The sequence below is a fragment of the Girardinichthys multiradiatus genome, chromosome 24 (assembly GCF_021462225.1).
Source record: "Girardinichthys multiradiatus isolate DD_20200921_A chromosome 24, DD_fGirMul_XY1, whole genome shotgun sequence".
In the NCBI taxonomy this organism is placed as follows: Eukaryota; Metazoa; Chordata; class Actinopteri; order Cyprinodontiformes; family Goodeidae; genus Girardinichthys; species Girardinichthys multiradiatus.
This window is the reverse complement of record NC_061816.1, coordinates 18247355-18264827: the sequence shown is the minus strand read 5'-3', so window position 1 is coordinate 18264827 and position 17473 is coordinate 18247355. Positions and strand designations below refer to the sequence as shown.

General features: G+C 39.1%; 1 protein-coding gene across 4 annotated transcripts in view; it reads left to right on the top strand.

The window, feature by feature from the left end:
- Positions 1–2188: 2188 nt before the first annotated feature.
- scn1lab (sodium channel, voltage-gated, type I like, alpha b) overlaps positions 2189–17473 on the top strand; it is a 60632-nt gene continuing 45347 nt past the window's right edge. For 3 of the 4 annotated variants that reach the window (XM_047355851.1, XM_047355848.1, XM_047355849.1), the window contains exons 1-2: positions 2189–2422; positions 13575–13894. In XM_047355851.1, coding sequence (XP_047211807.1) covers positions 13628–13894 — 267 coding nt within the window. In that variant the 5' untranslated portion in view covers positions 2189–2422; positions 13575–13627. Of the gene's footprint in view, positions 2423–7002; positions 7189–13574; positions 13895–17473 lie in introns of those variants that run through there. The other variant, XM_047355850.1, reaches the window with a different exon arrangement.

The following is a 17473-nucleotide window of genomic DNA, read 5'->3' as shown; positions in this document are numbered from 1 at the left end:
TGGAACTTTCTTCAGTCCAAACATCCACTGGAGATGTCAGATGCAGCTTTGCAAACCTAAGACATTCTGCCAGTTCTAAAAGAGACGAGGCTTCCTCCTTGTAACTGCACTTAAATATTGAAAGGAACTAAAATCTTTTTTTTTTTTTTTTGTGTTGCATATTTTTATTTCTTGTAAAAGTATTCACATCCCTGGAACATTTCCGCATTTGGTCAAAACACAACCACAAACTTCAATGTCTGATGGACATTGGCATTCAGCCCTCTTTACTTTGATGCTCCTAAATAAAATATTGCGCAGTCACCTACTTAGTTAATAGAGTCCTCATGTGTTACAACAGCTGCTATGTATGCACTCCACAAACCTGACATTATGTAACAGTGGCAAAAAGAAAACCACGGATAAAAGAAAGCCATTTACCATTTCTTTGACCACAGCATGCTCTTACTCTGTTGATCTCGAGTTTGAGCTCTTGTGTTTTTTTTTATTTCTCTGAATCTCATGCAGTCATTTACCCAGATCGTGTAGACACACATCTGGGTACATTTTTTATCAACTCCTTTAATGTTCTATAATGAACTTCGAAAAGTTTGGAAGTAGTTGTACAAGCCTTTCCAGATTGATAGGTAGCAACATTGTTTTCTCTGAGATCATTGCTGAAATGTTTCCATCTTGGCTGTATGCTCCAAACAAGTAAACTTACAGGACTCCTGCTTTTAAAATGCATGTACTGTACTTATTGCATTTAACCACTTGATGTCTAATTTCTCATAATAACATCATACAGCAATGGTGCATTTACTTTTTACACAGAGCTTCAGCTTTCTGTTTTTCAGATTTGTAAAATATATACTTTTTTTTATTTCTTTGAGCTCAGGGTGGACCAATGGATGTCAGAAAGTGCCCATATACACCTTCTCAAATGGATAAATGGCAACAATTGCTTCTCCCTTGGCATTGTCTTAATACTATTGTACGCACTTGAGATGTCTTTCCATCTTGGCATTGCGGTGGCATTTTCAATTCAATTCAATTCAATTCAAAAATACTTTATTAATCCCAAAGGGAAATTAAATTTACCTGTATGTGCCAAACCAACAAATTGATAAAAACTCTGCTTTTGTAGAGGTGGCCACACTTGGTTTTGTAAGGTACAATACTCTACAGTAGAGTGTATTTAGTTTTTGATGCATTGGTTCTGTCTTAAGTTTTTCAAGGATAAATCATGTACAGGATCATGTGTTCTTCAGTCTTTGGTCTTACTTGATTTGAATCTGTTAATAAACAGTTTTAATATTTGTTTTACAGATACACAATTGGCTTTAAAAATGTTTAACTTCATTTTCAGCAACAGATACCAAGTGCAACTCTAAACTGATTGCTGACTGCTTTCCTTATTGGCATTGTGTTTGCACAAACACCTTTAAGTTACAGACCAAAGAACTGCTAAAAAAAAAAACCTCTTTCATACATGAAAAGATAAAAATGATTTTGAAATACAAACTAATACGTGAAATTACAATTTAAACGCTGCATTTTTGTACATGTCATTGTTTGCTAACTACATAACCGCCTTCACAAAGGCCCATTTTTCTTTCAGCGACAACAATAAACTTCCAACATTTCTTATATAACGCAGTTTGTGCAGTTCCACAACCTGTCCAGCAGGTGGACCTGCTTCTCCAGAAAAGATAGAGGGAGTGAGGCGCTTAATGCATAGAGTCTGTGGGCACTAAGGTGGTCGTCACGTGATGATGCACGTGTCTGAAAACCTAAACAAGTATTGAACACGTTATTTAACCACTGTGAATTATGGTGATCAGAAAAACAGCAATATTAGGCCATAGTAAGAAGTCACAGGTTGGGCCTTCTTTTTATTGCAATTGGAAAAGAAAAAACAAAGCAAAGAAAGAAAGAATTGCCGGACAACAACAATTCTAATAATAATACTAATTCTTATTATTCTTATTAATATTATTATTATAAACACTGGAGGTTTAATACCTGAAATTTGAAATATAACATGAATAACCTCTTTCATGGCAGCTGATAACGAACAACAGGTTGCTCGCATCTCGAACCCTGATTCTGAATTGTTCTAGAAGTGCTGCACGTACGGGCCATCTTGTGACGGTCCCCCTCGTTACTGACGCTCACTCAGACTGCCGCGCCGTGCTTAACCAACCGGAAGCGCGGAATGATTTCTCCACGGCAAGCAAGCGCGGATTAAAAAGGAGGGGAGAAAAAAAAACCCATCAAAGATCCGCTTATTAAATGATTAACCATTCGCCTACCGGGATTTCACAAAAGAAGGGCCTTTAAATATCTCATTGACAGAGCACCCAGTTAGTCATTAAAGGATTATTCTTTCGGATATGGGATCTACCTTCAGGATCCCCACCTGCTGGGCACCGTAATGGTGGCAAGTATTCAAATATATTTTTCTAAACATAAATACTATGTAGCCTATTTTGTATAGCCTGACACTTTGGTCAGACTCAATAACACGTGTATTCGCTACCATTTTAATTGCCAATTTAATGTGACGTCATTTTACGTGTTTTGTGATAAATTAATAGATCGTGTCAATGGTTTAGGCTTCGGTGTGGTGTTTTTATTGTTTTCTTCGATATCCCTCCGCTAATTGCGCGCGTGCCAAGCATATTCAGCATTGTTCCCCTCCAAAATAATTTGTTTTCTCCTGGATTCAAGATCAGACGGCGTCATTAAAGAAGAAATGTTCGCCTGTTACAAATCAAATTATCTTCTAGTCGTGACAAACAAACCTGCCCGAGGAAGAAAAACTAGCATCTTTCTCGACGTGCGCGTGCTGGTAGAGATTTTTTTTCGAGGTTCTATTTTTTTTTTTTTTCGCTGTTAAATTTATTCCCGAACGCATGTGACGCAGAAACGGGCAACATTCATCCAGGTTTCGAACAAAACCTACGTGTGACAGAGGTGACAGGGGAGGGAAAAATGCGCCTCCATCTATTTTTGGAAAATCTCTGTGTATGCGCGTGTGTGTGTGTGTGTGTGTAGAGAAATGACAACAGTGGACACACATCTGGGAAGGACGCGCCCAGACTCATTCAGAACCATTTTTTCAACTGTCATTTACATCACTTTTCACATATCTAGCCTACTCATTTATAAATCTGTCATTTTCCCTTCACACGTCACCCTGCAGAGTAGCCATAATTAAACTACGTAACAAAACCTAAGAAAATATCTCATTAGGTTAGGTCTATCGAAAATAAGGTCGTCCTGTGTCTGCTTGGAAATATGTCCTTTTGCACTTTACGGACACACACGGTTCATTAGAAGGCCGTGAAGTTGGCTTGCGATTCGGCACCGTGTTAAAGGGCCATTTCACTAATTGGAACTACATTTCACCGCGGTTTTTTAACAAGTAGGTCGTTTTAGAAAGCCTACAAACTAATCAAAAACATCCACTCATGGGAATGGATGTCATATTAATTTGAGCTTTACATGTTTTTACCTACTGCTTCATTAATTAAAAAAGGACGAATTTGGTGCACAAGTTTAAATTTGTTTGTGTTTTTAATTCACATAGTCTTCAAATCATACGTACATGCTTAATATATGTGTAAACCTCCACTTATATGTGGTCAAATGTCTCTTTGTAAGATGCGCCTCAGACACATGCATTGAGTAGCCACCATCAAGCTTCTGGCACAATTCTGGTTGGATAACAAGCCCTCGTCTAGGCAATATTACTAGAGTTCATCAAAGTTGATCAGTTGCTTGGCACAAACCTGCTGTTAATTTTTTAACAGAGACATGTAGATTAACCTGGATGAGATAAAAACTTTAGTTCACAAGAACATATATTAATTGTATTTTACACTGTGTTCAGAAAGTGCAAAAAATTCAAGAAATATTATTGTTGTAATGGTTTTATTTTACAGTCGATACGACTAACTGAAAATGTTCACTGGTGAATAGCAGTTAACATTGTTGCACAACAATTTAAGCAATCTTAGAAACTGTAAATACATGTTTCTCTTCTCTTAAACTTAGATTCATAAAAAATATTAATGGATGACTACCATTATGCATTCCAGGTCTGACTTTTTATGTTTTTTAAAAACTTTATTGACCTTAGAGAATGCACAACAGAACTGGCAAGAAGGGTGTAACATACATACAAATAACTGTCCAGTTGAGCATGTGACCAGTGGACCTATAAGAGCTCAAAGCATAAATTCAATTCAATTCAGTTTATTTATATAGCGCCAATTCACAACACATGTCGTCTCAAGGCAATTCACAACTGTCAGGTACATACATTCTAATAAATCCTAACTATTGAACAATGCAGTCAGATTCAGTTATTTATTCAAATTGGATAAAAAGTTTTTCTGTCTAAGGAAACCCAGCAGATTACATCCAGTCAGTGACTTGCAGGATTCCCTCCTCCCAGATGAGCATGTAGAGACAGTGGACAGTCACTGGCGTTGACTTTGCAGCAATCCCTCATACTGAGCATGCATGTAGCGACAGCGGAGAGAAAAAACTCCCTTTTAACAGGAAGAAACCTCCAGCAGAACCAGAACCTGGCTCAGTATGAGTGGCCATCTGCCACGACCGACTGGGGGTTTGAGAGAACAGAGCAGAGACACAAAAAGAACAAAGAAGCACTGATCCAGGAATACTTTCTATGGGAAGGAAAAGTAAATGTTAATGGATGTAGCTCCTTTAGTCGTTTCACCTAGAAAGAAAGAACAGATAAACTCTGAGCTAGTTTTCAAGGTTAGAGTCTGAAAGAGAGCACATAGAGTTAGTCACAGTAAAAGCTCAGTCAAGTGCCATGTCTAGGAGAGAGAAAGGGTTAAACACTGAAATACAGGGCCATGTGGATCATCGGTAGAGGGTGAGCATTAAGTTGTTGCCAGCAGAAGCTCGGACGATGCCCCTCTCCAGAAAGGTGTCACAGGTAGACACAGAGCCAGGCCAGGTGTAGCTTCTAGGAAGAGAAAAGAGAGAACAAAGTTAAAAGCAGAAATAACAGCAAATAATGCAAAAATCGGAGAGTAGTGTGAGAATGTAGCAAAGAGGGTGAAAGTGGTCGTTATGTCCTCCAGCAGCCTAAGCCTATAGCAGCATAACTACAGAGATAGTTTCAGTTCAGATTATTTAGTTAAACGGCGCTTATTTACAACAATGTCGTCTCAAGGAACCCCACAAAGGGTCCCACTGATGGTCATTGTTATACTAAAAACCACAAGGATTGGGGGTACCTCTCTGTTAGACTGATTATAACCATTGGAAAAGAGAAGGGGTCATACAGGTAGCAGAAATGGAGGGTGTGTTTGCATAACTGAGCCGGTTTAGGCTAAGCCTGACTCCCCCTTACTCCAACCAAATGTCCAATAAATAAAAAAAATACATATAAATTAATTGAAAAATATAAAAGACATAACAAAAATCGTACTAATACATTTTAATATATCAGAATGAGTAAGATCACCTGCTAATTCCCATTCATGAAATTAAGGGATAATATAAACTAGTTATGGGCCGGCTACAGCTATCAAGGTTTATCAACATCCACTAAAATGTCCCATCAGGTTGTTCCTACAGTTAAAGGTGTTCAAATGAGATGAAAGAGAAAGTGTTGGAGTGTCTGAAGTTTTCTTCAGCTGAAACAAGCATTGCTGCACATCCTCTTTTTGTTGCTGCACACTGCCCGTCAGCCGGTTGGACCAAGAATCCTATATTTTCCTCTTGCTTACAAAGGAAAGCCCCCTAACCCCCTCTACTCACTCTTATCATGGTTATGCTGTTTTAAAAACACCTTTAGTGTGGAAAGATGCAGCCTGTCTGTTTATTAGGTAACCATAGACTTTCTAACCCAGCAGCAAGATTATTTAACAAGCATATATCCATATTTTACTGCTTTTCCTCTATAAAGAACAGAACCAAAAGGTAGAATATTATATTTATGCTTTAGTCCAAATACCATTGTGTAAATACCATTATTTGTGGTATTTAAAAAAAGGTTTTTCGTTATCTTTTTCAGATATTAAAATCTATTTAGTCTTTGTGACAAAAGAGCGAAAATAGAAGAACTCTGAGTTAGTAGTTAATTTTCAGACATTCTTGCATTTCCACACTGAGACTGTTCCATAGTTTTACCCCAGAGACAGAAATGTCAGTTTCTGTCAACAAACATCTTCTGCATATTTGAAGGAAACGTTGTGTTTTGCATTATATATTATTAGTTTGGTGTGCCATGGTGCTGCATTGTGGGACAGTTGTTAGCAGTGTTGCCTTGCAGCCCAAAGGTCCTCAAATTGAATCCTAGGAGAGTGTTTTTTTTTTCCATGGAGTTTGCATGCTCTACCTGTGCATGTGTGAGCTTTTTCTGGGTACTTCAGCGCCCCCTGTCATCTAAAAACATACAACTTTGGTTAATTCACCCCTTTAAATTGAACTTTGCCATGAGTGTGTGAATGCAGGGATACCTCGCCTGTTTGCGTTTGTGTTGCCATGTAATATGCTGGCAACCATACCCACCTCTAAGCTATTGACTGTACCCCATGACCCATCTAGGATTATGATACTATAGAAAATGGACAAATGTATGGATGTGTAGGTTAACAAATTTTAGAGTGAGTTACACATGTTAAATTGTTTATGAAACCAGCCTAATTAGTTGTCCGTATGGCTTTTTTAACTCTATATGATTGTTCCAGTGCTGGACCCATCTAGGCATTAAAAATAGTATGTTTTATATTTTTAACAGTTAGAGTGAAGGTTTCACAAACCATTATATATTTGTCCCCGTTCTACAAAAATGTAGTCCAGATCGAGCTTTCCAAGTAATTTATGTTTCGAAGCAGAGCTGATTAAAGGAAGTCTGGGTTCTAAAATTGGCGACATTGCTCTTTATTCAGTTGCTTGAATCAGAAGCTGACTTCAGCGTCAGTCGGTTTCCAGGAGGAGGTGGTGCACGGTGGCTGCCGCTGTCGCCAGAGCCAATGAAACCCTCAACCTCAGTCAGTCTTTCACCTGTGTGCTCGTGTAAATGCCCACGCAGACGGGCCTTTTTCGTTTCATGAGTGTTTGCTCGTGGGGAGGTTTTATCGTGTTGTTGCTGGGGGAGTATCCGAAGGGCGAAGTCCACTGGGGGCTTCTCGTTTGTTCCGAATGTGACGCTTTGAGGTGAGTACGGAGACTTCATCAACATGGCGACAGCTGCTGCTGCGGCTGACTATGAAGCCGCGACAATTCAGGTACCGTCTGACTTTCTTATTTCCTGTTAGCTTTCAAATCGACTTTCAGACACGCTGTTAGGAATCAGCACTCAAGAGTTTTTCCCTGGTGGCCACCTTGTGTATCAGCTTCCACGGCTGGTGGAAACGTTGTCAGAGTTACTCTAAGGTCACGGTCACTGAGATTAAACCAATTAAACATGTCTAATAGATTTTCTTCCTTAAGCACCATGATCAGCATCGCTTCTCATGCAGAACACCCTATCAGCTCAGACTGTGCTCATCTCCGCTGGAGTTCTATGACTGGCTTTAGACTACCCTCAGCACACAGATAAGCTACATTAATGGAAGTTTCCACTTGTTTGTTTGGGAGCCAGCTGCCTTCCTCTTGTTCAGCACCATGGACAGCGAACCACCTGTCCATGGAAAATCCTTGTGAAAGCCTGTGTATGAAGACTCATAATGGGGGCGTAATGTTAAAGAGACAAAAAAAAAAAAAAAATCAAAAACGTGAGGCTAACTTTTTAAATAATGCTTATGTATATTTACCTTTGGGGTTCCTGTTTGTTGTGCTACACCAGTGTCCCCTGGCAAAAATCATATGTTTTTCTTTATTTAAAGATTCATACAGATAATGTCATTACGTAACATCTTTATCTAATGATTCTTAACGAATTTTTTTTATTGAATACTTTTTATTAACTGCAGTACTGCAAATATTCAGATATTCTGATATAGATATTACACACACACACAATTGCAATAATGTTAGAAATAACAATTGGGTGGAAACGTTTGAAATTATCATGGAAATACTAGCAGCAGTTGTCCCACAGCATCATGCTGATGTTGATATGATGTTGAAATCAGCATTCATGTGTTAAAGTTTTATGTTGTATAAACATTTCATTCTATGAAAAATAAGTTAAAAATATATGCCTGCTAAGACTATATATAGCCTTTTGTCCACAACAATAATAGTTATTTGTATGAGTGGGTCAGATCATATCTTACTTTTATGGATATGTAATCTTTCTTACTGCCAGGATGTATGCTGGTCCTCCATGTTGTCAGTGTGTTATGTTACATTTGACTGTACAGACAGCCACCATGATGGTTGAGGTCAGAGGTGGGTGGGTTAGTGGTGAAGATGAGGACTAAATCATAATGCACTTACAAATAGCTCATGCTAGACAAGCTGTCAGGCCACATATCCTAACACAAGTTCCTTGGGCACATTTTAGGACATATGCAATTGTATTTTATGGATCTTCTTTGTCCCAAAGGTCTTTATTGACTGTATAGTCTGGAATCTGAGGTGACAGATTTACTTGTGAAAAGGGTGCCTCGTGCTTCTTGAACCATCTCTCAGCATTTGAGACTGATGCTTCTTGCTGTTCCCATCTTGAAATAAGGACGTGCTGTAAGGCTGCACAATATACCTCGAATATATCATCATCACAATATGAATGTGTGCAATATTCAAATCGCAAAGGACCACTTGGAGTGCAATAATGGTTGTTCCAGGTTTTATGAGCATGCATTTTTCATGCTAATGTAATATTTACGATCAGTGAATATATTGGACAGTTTTATGTCAGCAGATGCTAACCCCAGACACAAATGACATTGCCCAAAACGCTAAAGGTCACGGAGTGTAGGAAGCACAAATGAGAAAGAAACGAAAAAAGAAAATACATATACACTATACCAAGTATTTTGGGGAAATGTAACATTGCTAAATGAAGACCTGGCCAAATGAAGGATCTCCAGACAGAGATACACCAATCAGATTTCTGTGCCTGATTTCCGATCTCTGGTTTATGTAATGCTTTGACCTACCGATGCCAGTTTTATCCTTTTCTAACTTCCTTTTAAATAGCTTCCTTCATATTGACTTCATTTTAAAACATAGCATAGATGTTGAAAATAGCCAACTTTAAGTTGTTTTCCTTAAGGTACCACTTCCAAACAAGCTTTAAGAGTCCATTAGGTATAATGTGTTCACTAATGGGAAAAATATTTGAATTTCTGACCAACCAATCCATGGTTAGGCTAGTTGAGCTAAAAGTCAGCTATTTCCAGTCACCAGATGATTTATCAGTGAATATGTAACCTCTGATCCTAATACTCCCACCACATATCTGTACAATGGGCATCACTTCATCTGCAGGTCATTTTATCCTTATGTTCATGGGACTTTCAATCTACAACCTTTTTGCCTCCTCAGACCACATACACACTTTCTTTTTGTGTTTTTATCAGAGCTATACTCAGCTGTTTAACATCAAACTCCTAACTTACCTTAGCATTAGGCAGGTAGAACTGTTCCGACTTTCACAAAGAAATTTCACTCTTGGATTTTTATTTTATTACTGTACTTGATTTAACCCTTTGGGTGAATTATCCCAGTTCTGGTCATTGTGTGACCAGAACTTGTGTTTTCTTCTATGTTATTTACTCCTTGAAGATGATGGAGTATCTTAATTTGCTCCGTATTTAACAAAGTGCGAGAGGCTTTTTAACAGAATTTCATTTGTTTGGTTTGTGTAATGAATCTGGTTCAACATAAGATACTTTCTTTGTTTTCACTTGGATAAGAAACAAACCATTGTGTATCTATTCAAAACAACATCCATCCATCCATCCGTCCCTGCTTTGCCAGATTTTAGATTCATTTTTGCCTCTCCTTCACATTACCAATGGTCTTTGGCGGCCATCTGAGCTGTATCATGACCACATCTGGTTGTTTGGGACGTCTCTGCCACTCGGACAACTTAAATCACCCACATTGCTTTGGAGTGTCTCTCTTTTCTTGCCATTAAAACAGAAAGCAGGATAAGTACTTGTTGACTGGTACAGTCTCTGTTCTATCATTTCCATTTTGAGAAAGTAGCTAAAGTTGAGGAATAGACGAGACATCACTTTTAAGACCCAGCCAATGGGGAAATTTCTGGGCCGCCAGTTTTCCCCTAGAAACACAGTCCACCTGTGATATCGCAGACACTGGGAAGCGCCAAGGAGACACTGATAATGGCTCACTAGGGTTGTTTTTGTTTTGTCTTTCATTTGTGTGCCTTCTCACAACCTGTCCTGTGGGAGCAAGCCAGCCCTCTGGGTGTGAAGGGTGGATTGCTGACAGGGGTATTAGAGGCTGCTACAGATTAAGGAAATTGCAGTAGCTGCAATAGTTTGTTTTAAATGTTATTGGTAAGAGTTCAGTATTTTCCTGTTTCTAATTTGAGGCCTTCTACCAGTTAATTACTGCATGACAAAATGTCCTTTGAGTCTACAGAGCAGTGCTACCATGAGGCAGAACACAGCAATAAAAAGACAAAGATAGAGACTTTCCTCCATATTTTATTTTGGCAACCTCTTTTATCTGTCTCCTTACACTATCTACAAGGCCTTGCAAAAGTATTCATACTCCTTGAACCTTTTCATGTTATTGGCATGTTATGTGATGGAGACATAAAAAGTCGTACCTAATTGTAAAAGAAAAAAAGAGCATTGTTTTCCAATTTTGTGGTATGCTGTGCATGCTGCTGCCACCACCACGTTTTACCGTGTGGATGATGTGTTCCGGCCCATGTGCAATGTTAGTTTTGCAGAACATCTGGATTTATGCTTGATTAATTTGCTTTACCAATTAGGAGAGTTGGGTTTTATTTAAGGGGATCAGAGTAAAGGGGCTGAGTCCACATGCCACATTTTTCAGGTTTCACAATAAAATACATAGACACAAAGTGAAGGGGTATGAATACTTTTCCTGGGCGCTGTATCCGTTTCTTCTCCTCAGAGCTCTGTCTAAAAGAGATGATATATGAATGTGACATTTTAAATTTTTTTATGATTCTCATGTGAACCAAAGCCACCAGTCATCAGTTATAAAACTGTTGTGTTAATCAGAAAGGCTGTTCTGAGTGGTATTAGTCACTCTGAACCATTAGCATGTGAAATGGGCTCTTTTCAAGGGTTTCTCTCTCTTCGTCAATGTTTCTCAAACCTAATACCTACCAAAATGTGATGGCAGGTTTTCATGTCAAAATAGGAGCTTTTAATAGAAAAGTGACGACAACACATTAATAGAGTCAGACCAGCAATATTCCCCTATTGTGTCAAGGCCAGCATAGGCATGCTGTGGAAAAATATGATCAACTTAAAGGCTCAAGAAGCAACTGTCCTTTTAAAAAAACTAATTCCTTCATTGTCTTAGACACAACTCTGTGCTTTGTCCTGTTTTGGATGCACAGATATGTGCAAACTGATCTCCATCTCCACCAGCAACCAGTATTTTACAACCTTCGCCCACTTAATTTTCTGCAAACCTAGTAAACACATTAGATTTGCCCTGTTGGAGTAAAAAACTTGAATTGTTTCTGGCCTTTTTTGGTAATTTGCATTGACCAAACAGGGGTGGCTTATTGCTATATGACTGTGTTGTTGCAGATCGAACTAGCTGCCTGAAACAGTTGGGTTATGGCACCACTGTTAGTGTTATCGGTGTTCTGCACGTTCCACCTATCACTTAACACAAAATCTATTTAGACATTTCAAAGCAGTGTCTGAGACGCCTTTCTGCTCTCTGTGTGACCTGTGTAGGGACTGTTTAGGTTGATATTCTACCTGTGTGTCTGAGCTACAAAGGGAGATAGTCAAAGGTGCTTGTATTCTCATTTTTTTTAAATAGTTTGATCTTTCTGTCTACACAGATAAAACTGTTAGTCTTCTAGATTAAAAAAGAAATCTCGAAACACTACATTTGCATTTTAATGTTTACAGCCAGAAATCACTATTGACACTTTGCAGAATATGATGATGTAGTAGCCCTACTTTTAAAGCCCGTTGTGTCGGAGATGCACTGAAGAATATGACTGATAACTAGAATTTTCAGATTTATGAGTGCTGACTGGTGGCGGACTGCTTAGAAACTCCAAAACCTGATCAGTGAACTCATCTTGTGATGTCACCTCTGCTCCTCATATAGATGATGGCTGTGTATTTGGAATGCTGTTCTAATATCCTCTTGTACTATATTTGTTAGAGAATCAGCAAAAAGATGATATTGGCTGCAAAATTGTGATCAGTGCCTCCCTGATTACTGGGATGCTTCAGGGCTTCTTCTCTGCTTTTGGCATAATGGCAGCATTACAGCATCTGGGATCATGCTTCTCTTCAGTAGGTAAAGGAGAGCTTTTCTGAGTGGATAGGAAGAGAAATAGAAAGGAGCTGGCGGTTGACCGTCTTGCAGGAAAAGAAGCCTAAACTTACAGCCAGAGGTACAACAGAATGATAGATTGAAAAATATTCATGTTTGGCCTTAGTCAAAGTCCAGACCTACAGTATGCTACACTTTTTAGATTTGTATTTGTAAAGAATATTATGACATGATGATGGCTATCTCTTCAGTTAAGATACAGCAAGTCCGATGAAGAAGAATCCACCTCGAATTAAATTAATACTACAAGAAGTGTAGAATTATTTTTTGACTAAGGTAACAAATACCAAATCTAAACTCAATTCTCAATCCATCATTCTTTCATCACTGCACTTGTCTTAATAGTTTTTATCACCCTAAGTGCAATACAGCATAATTGGTAATAAACTTGGTTGAAATGGCATGACCAAATGTATTTGATAATCAGATGAATAGTAATTATTGCAGCAAACCACACGTCACCAGAGGGTAAATATTGCCATCTGAATCAGAACCGGAAAATTTCCGATCATGTAATTCAGCCATAGTGAAAAATGTTTGGACATTTTGTGTGCCTTTGCTATTTTTCGTTCCTTCTTTATCTGTCAGCAGTCACTTGCTCTGCTTTTCTCGTCTTGGTCTCAGCAGCGCTCAGCCGCACACATACTCCCCTCCCTCCCCTCCCAAATTTCACGGTAGTCTGTCACAAGATTCAACCAAAGTAATGAGGTGAAGAAAGTGCGGTCGGGGGGGGGGGGCATCTTTTTTTTTCTAGATGAATGGCTAATTTCTATTTTTACAGTTTTCTTTTTTTTATATTATAGATAGGTTCTTCTAATAACTTATTGGGGGGACAAAACAATAGCTTTCGCCCTGAATATGTGGTACTCACCAACACCCCCCCACCCCCCGTGATTTCTGCCTATGCTCTAAACCTTCAGCTCAATAATCATTTTAACACATAAAGTGATCTGCATTACTTGTATCTTTAGAGAAGTCGGACCCTTTCCTGCATGTGTGAATACGAGGTTTCACCAGATTATACAGTGATATATTGTGTTTTAGGTACTGTAGAGGCCCTGACCGTCCAAGGTGGAAACTATTTAAAGGTCCCAACACCTCTTGTGTTCCCTCTGTAGCTCTCTTCTATAGCTGAGCCCCTCGCTGCCCTCTGAAGGAGCAGGATGACAAGATGGCACAGCTGCTTGTACCGCCCGGACCAGACAGCTTCCGCCCCTTCATCCCCGAGTCGCTGGCCGCCATCGAGAGGCGCATTGCCGAGGAGGAGGCCCGGCGACCACGGGCGGAGCGCCGCAGCGATGAAGACGATGAAAATGGGCCCAAGCCTAACAGCGACCTGGAGGCAGGGAAATCTCTGCCCTTCATCTACGGGGACATCCCTCCAGGCCTGGTGTCAACCCCTCTGGAGGACCTCGACCCTTACTACAGCAATCAGAAGGTCTGTTTCAGAGTTGGTTTTAAACTTTCTGAAAGAGAAATTAAGGAACATGGTCATACTGACCTTGAAGTATAATACATACTTATTTATCTTTCAATTTAGATATGACTCATGCAGTAAAGCTGGTAAACTTTGAATAATGTTGCATTGTAAAACCTCCTTAATAGAGCATCAAACACAATCTTAAATATCAAAGCCTGGCTTTTCAAACATACATAAGCATACTTGTTAATTCCTGTGAGAATTTCTATTGTAAAGAGCTTAGATGAGATACCCCACCTTATTTTCTTTCTAACCAGTTTTAATAAATTCACTGATAGGGTTAAAGCTGTCCAATTATAGGCAATTCCACCATTTTTTTTAACAGAGACATTACATTAACATTAACACTACTATTTCCAGGAGATTTGTGTTTCATCCATGTTATTTCTAAAAGTTTTCTAAGCTGTTAGCCACTTCACGCTACAGCTCCAGTTACTTAAAATGTTGGCCTACTGGGAGCATGTCTGTGGACTGTTTCGAATATGCACGCAGTACTTGGTCAGGGCTCCTTTTGCATGACTTTCTGCATCAGTTCAATTCAGTTTTATTTATATAGCACCAATTCACAACACGTTGTCTCAAGGCACTTTAAAAAGTCAATTCAATCAAATCATACAGATTTCAAGTAAGGTACATAAATTCCAATTAATTCTAGCAATCGAACAGTGCAGTCAGATTCAGTTTATTAATCAAATTGGATAAAAAGTTTTTCTATCTAAGGAAACCCAGCAGATTGCATCCAGTCAGTGACTTGCAGCATTCACTCCTTCCGGATGACCATGTAGAGACAGTGGACAGACACTGGGTTGACTTTGCAGCAATCCCTCATACTGAGCATGCATGTAGAGACAGTGGAGAGGAAAAACTCCCTTTTTAACAGAAAGAAACCTCCAGCAGAACCAGAACCAGTCTCAGTGTGAGCGTCCATCTGGGGGTTTGAGAGAAAAGAGCAGAGACAAAAAAAAAGAACACAGAAGCACTGATCCAGGGGTACTTTCTATGGGAAAGAAAAGTAAAACAATAATGGCTATAGCTCCTTTAGTGGCTTCATCTAGGAGATAAACACAGCTAAGCAGATGAACTCTGAACCAGTATTCAAGTCTAGAGGATGAAAGAGAGCACATAGTTAGTTACAGTAGAAGTTCAGCCAGTAGATATTTCTAGGAGAGAGACAGGGTTAAACACTGAAAGACAGGGCCAAGTGAATCATTGGTAGAAGATGAGCATTAAGTTGCTGGCGGCAGCAGCTTGGACGATGTCCCCCTCCAGGAAGGTCCCACAGCTAAACACAGAGCCAGACCAGGTGTAGCTTCCTGAAAGAGAAAAAAAACAGAGGGAGAACATAAAGGTCAAAGGTTAAATAACAGCAACATTGGAGTGTATCAGTGTAGCATTGCATGGGGGGATCACTCTCCTGAGGTGTACAGGAAACCCAGGTTGCTTTAATGGCACCTTCAGCCTGTCTGAATTGTTGGTTCTGCCGTCACTCTTCTTTTTCTTAGAAATCCTCTATAAATTCCCTTTGGGGTTTAGATCAGCCTGGTTTGCTGGCCAATCTAGCACAATGATGCAATGGCTTTTTTAATGTGGGTAGGTGCCAAGCCCTGCTGGATAATGAAATTAACATCATTATAAAGCTTGTCAACAGAGGGGAACATGTGGAGTTTAAAAGAATTTGAGGTAGGACTTGATAAAGCATGGTTGACCAACACCACCAGATGACATGGTACCTCAAATCAACATTTACTTTGCAAACTTCACACTGGATCTCACGCAGCTTGGATTTTGTGCCTCTGGACTCTGGGACTTTGCTTTCCAAATGACTGCAACTTTACTTTAATCTGAAGAGAGCTTGGACTGTGAGCAACAGTACTATCCAGTGCAGATAAGACACTTCTGTCGCTGGTTCAGCTTGACACAAGGAATGCAACAGTTGTAGCCCATATCCTCAGCTACCATTCTTCACCGGGTTTTATTTCACAATTCTCTCAAGGTTGTAGGTATCCTTCATGCTTGTGCATCTTTTAATACGCTAAACACAACATACTGTGAACGATCTTCATCAACTTCTTCATCAATGATCTTTTTGTGGCTTATACCACATCAAAATCAATATACGATTTACTTAGCCTGGGATGCAGTTAATTGAGTGTCAAGAGTCAGATCTTGTAAAGACATCATGTGCATCATTAACAGTTGTTCATTAACAATAAACAAAACCAGCATAGCTTGCTAACTGTTGTGCTCAGTGACCTGGTAAGACCAATCAAACCTGATCACCTTGTTTTCCTCAACATTTAGAACATTTAGACTCTATAACAACGTTCACGAGTAGAGGATGAGAAAAACAGCACTATGTGGGTGTCACATTAAGGTTGAAATCCTCCAAAGTGTAAATAAACAGTTTTTACTGCACAAGGCAGCCATAAGAAAAGATACCTTTTTTTTCATTAAATGTGCATGAAATGGAGATTTTCCTTCATCATCCAGCATGAAAAGACCATACCAATAAATCCTAGAATGCACAAAGCACAAAACCAACAGTACATAACCAAAAACATGCATACAGAATACCATTCACATCGGGAAAAAATAAAGAACAATTAGATTTTTAGGTCAAGATTAATAAGGAATGTTAGACTTTCTAGTCAGAGCATCCAGTTTTGTGTATTTTTTACTTGATTATGAAACTGCTAGGGTAGACAGAAATGATGCTAAGAAAGTAACTCCATACTCAATACCATTTTCAATGCTGCTGCAACCATCTTTGAAGGAACAGTGTTCTTTCTAATAAAGATAAAAATATATACAATTAAAGTATTCTAATTTTGTGTTGTATTAACTAGGGCAAATCCAATATGAACGGGCAATTTAGCACCCATTTATAAAAACAAGCTGTTGGTTTGGATAAGATAACACTTAGTAGAAGCTTTAATATCCCTTTATGGACAGATATACCTTGGATTGAGTTAATTGGAAAATGGATCTGGTCCATTTTTCCTTCTTTTATTGCAACAATCTGGACCATGCAAAACCTTTCTGCAGCAGCCAGGTTCAGTTTCTGCATTTATGGTGATTTTGCATCATATTTTCCGTACTTCATTTTGGGTCCATGTTTGTAAGATTTACTCGGCTTATCATTAGACACACTGGCCACTAATTGTTTTACTACTCAGCAGAATAGCATAATGGAGGAGGGCTTCACTGTTCATTTTGCCTCTTCATCATATCAGACCAATCTTTAACTGTCTATTAAACATTAAGTTGCTAAAATTCAACAGCTAACATTACCTGATGTCATCCAGCATGTTGCTGATACAGTGACCGTTTTTTAACACCTCTCAAACAAACAAACAAACAAACGAACGAGTGTCAGCCCTTAAGTTGCTTTGCCAGGCTCATACTCTGCCTGATGCTTACTGTGTCAGTACTTCAGCTATTCCTGTTCTGCTGCCTGATAGGCAAAACTCCCTCAAACAATGCTTTTGCCTTTTTGACTAAAGAAGGTCGCAAAAGCTCTTCTCTGGATGTAATTGT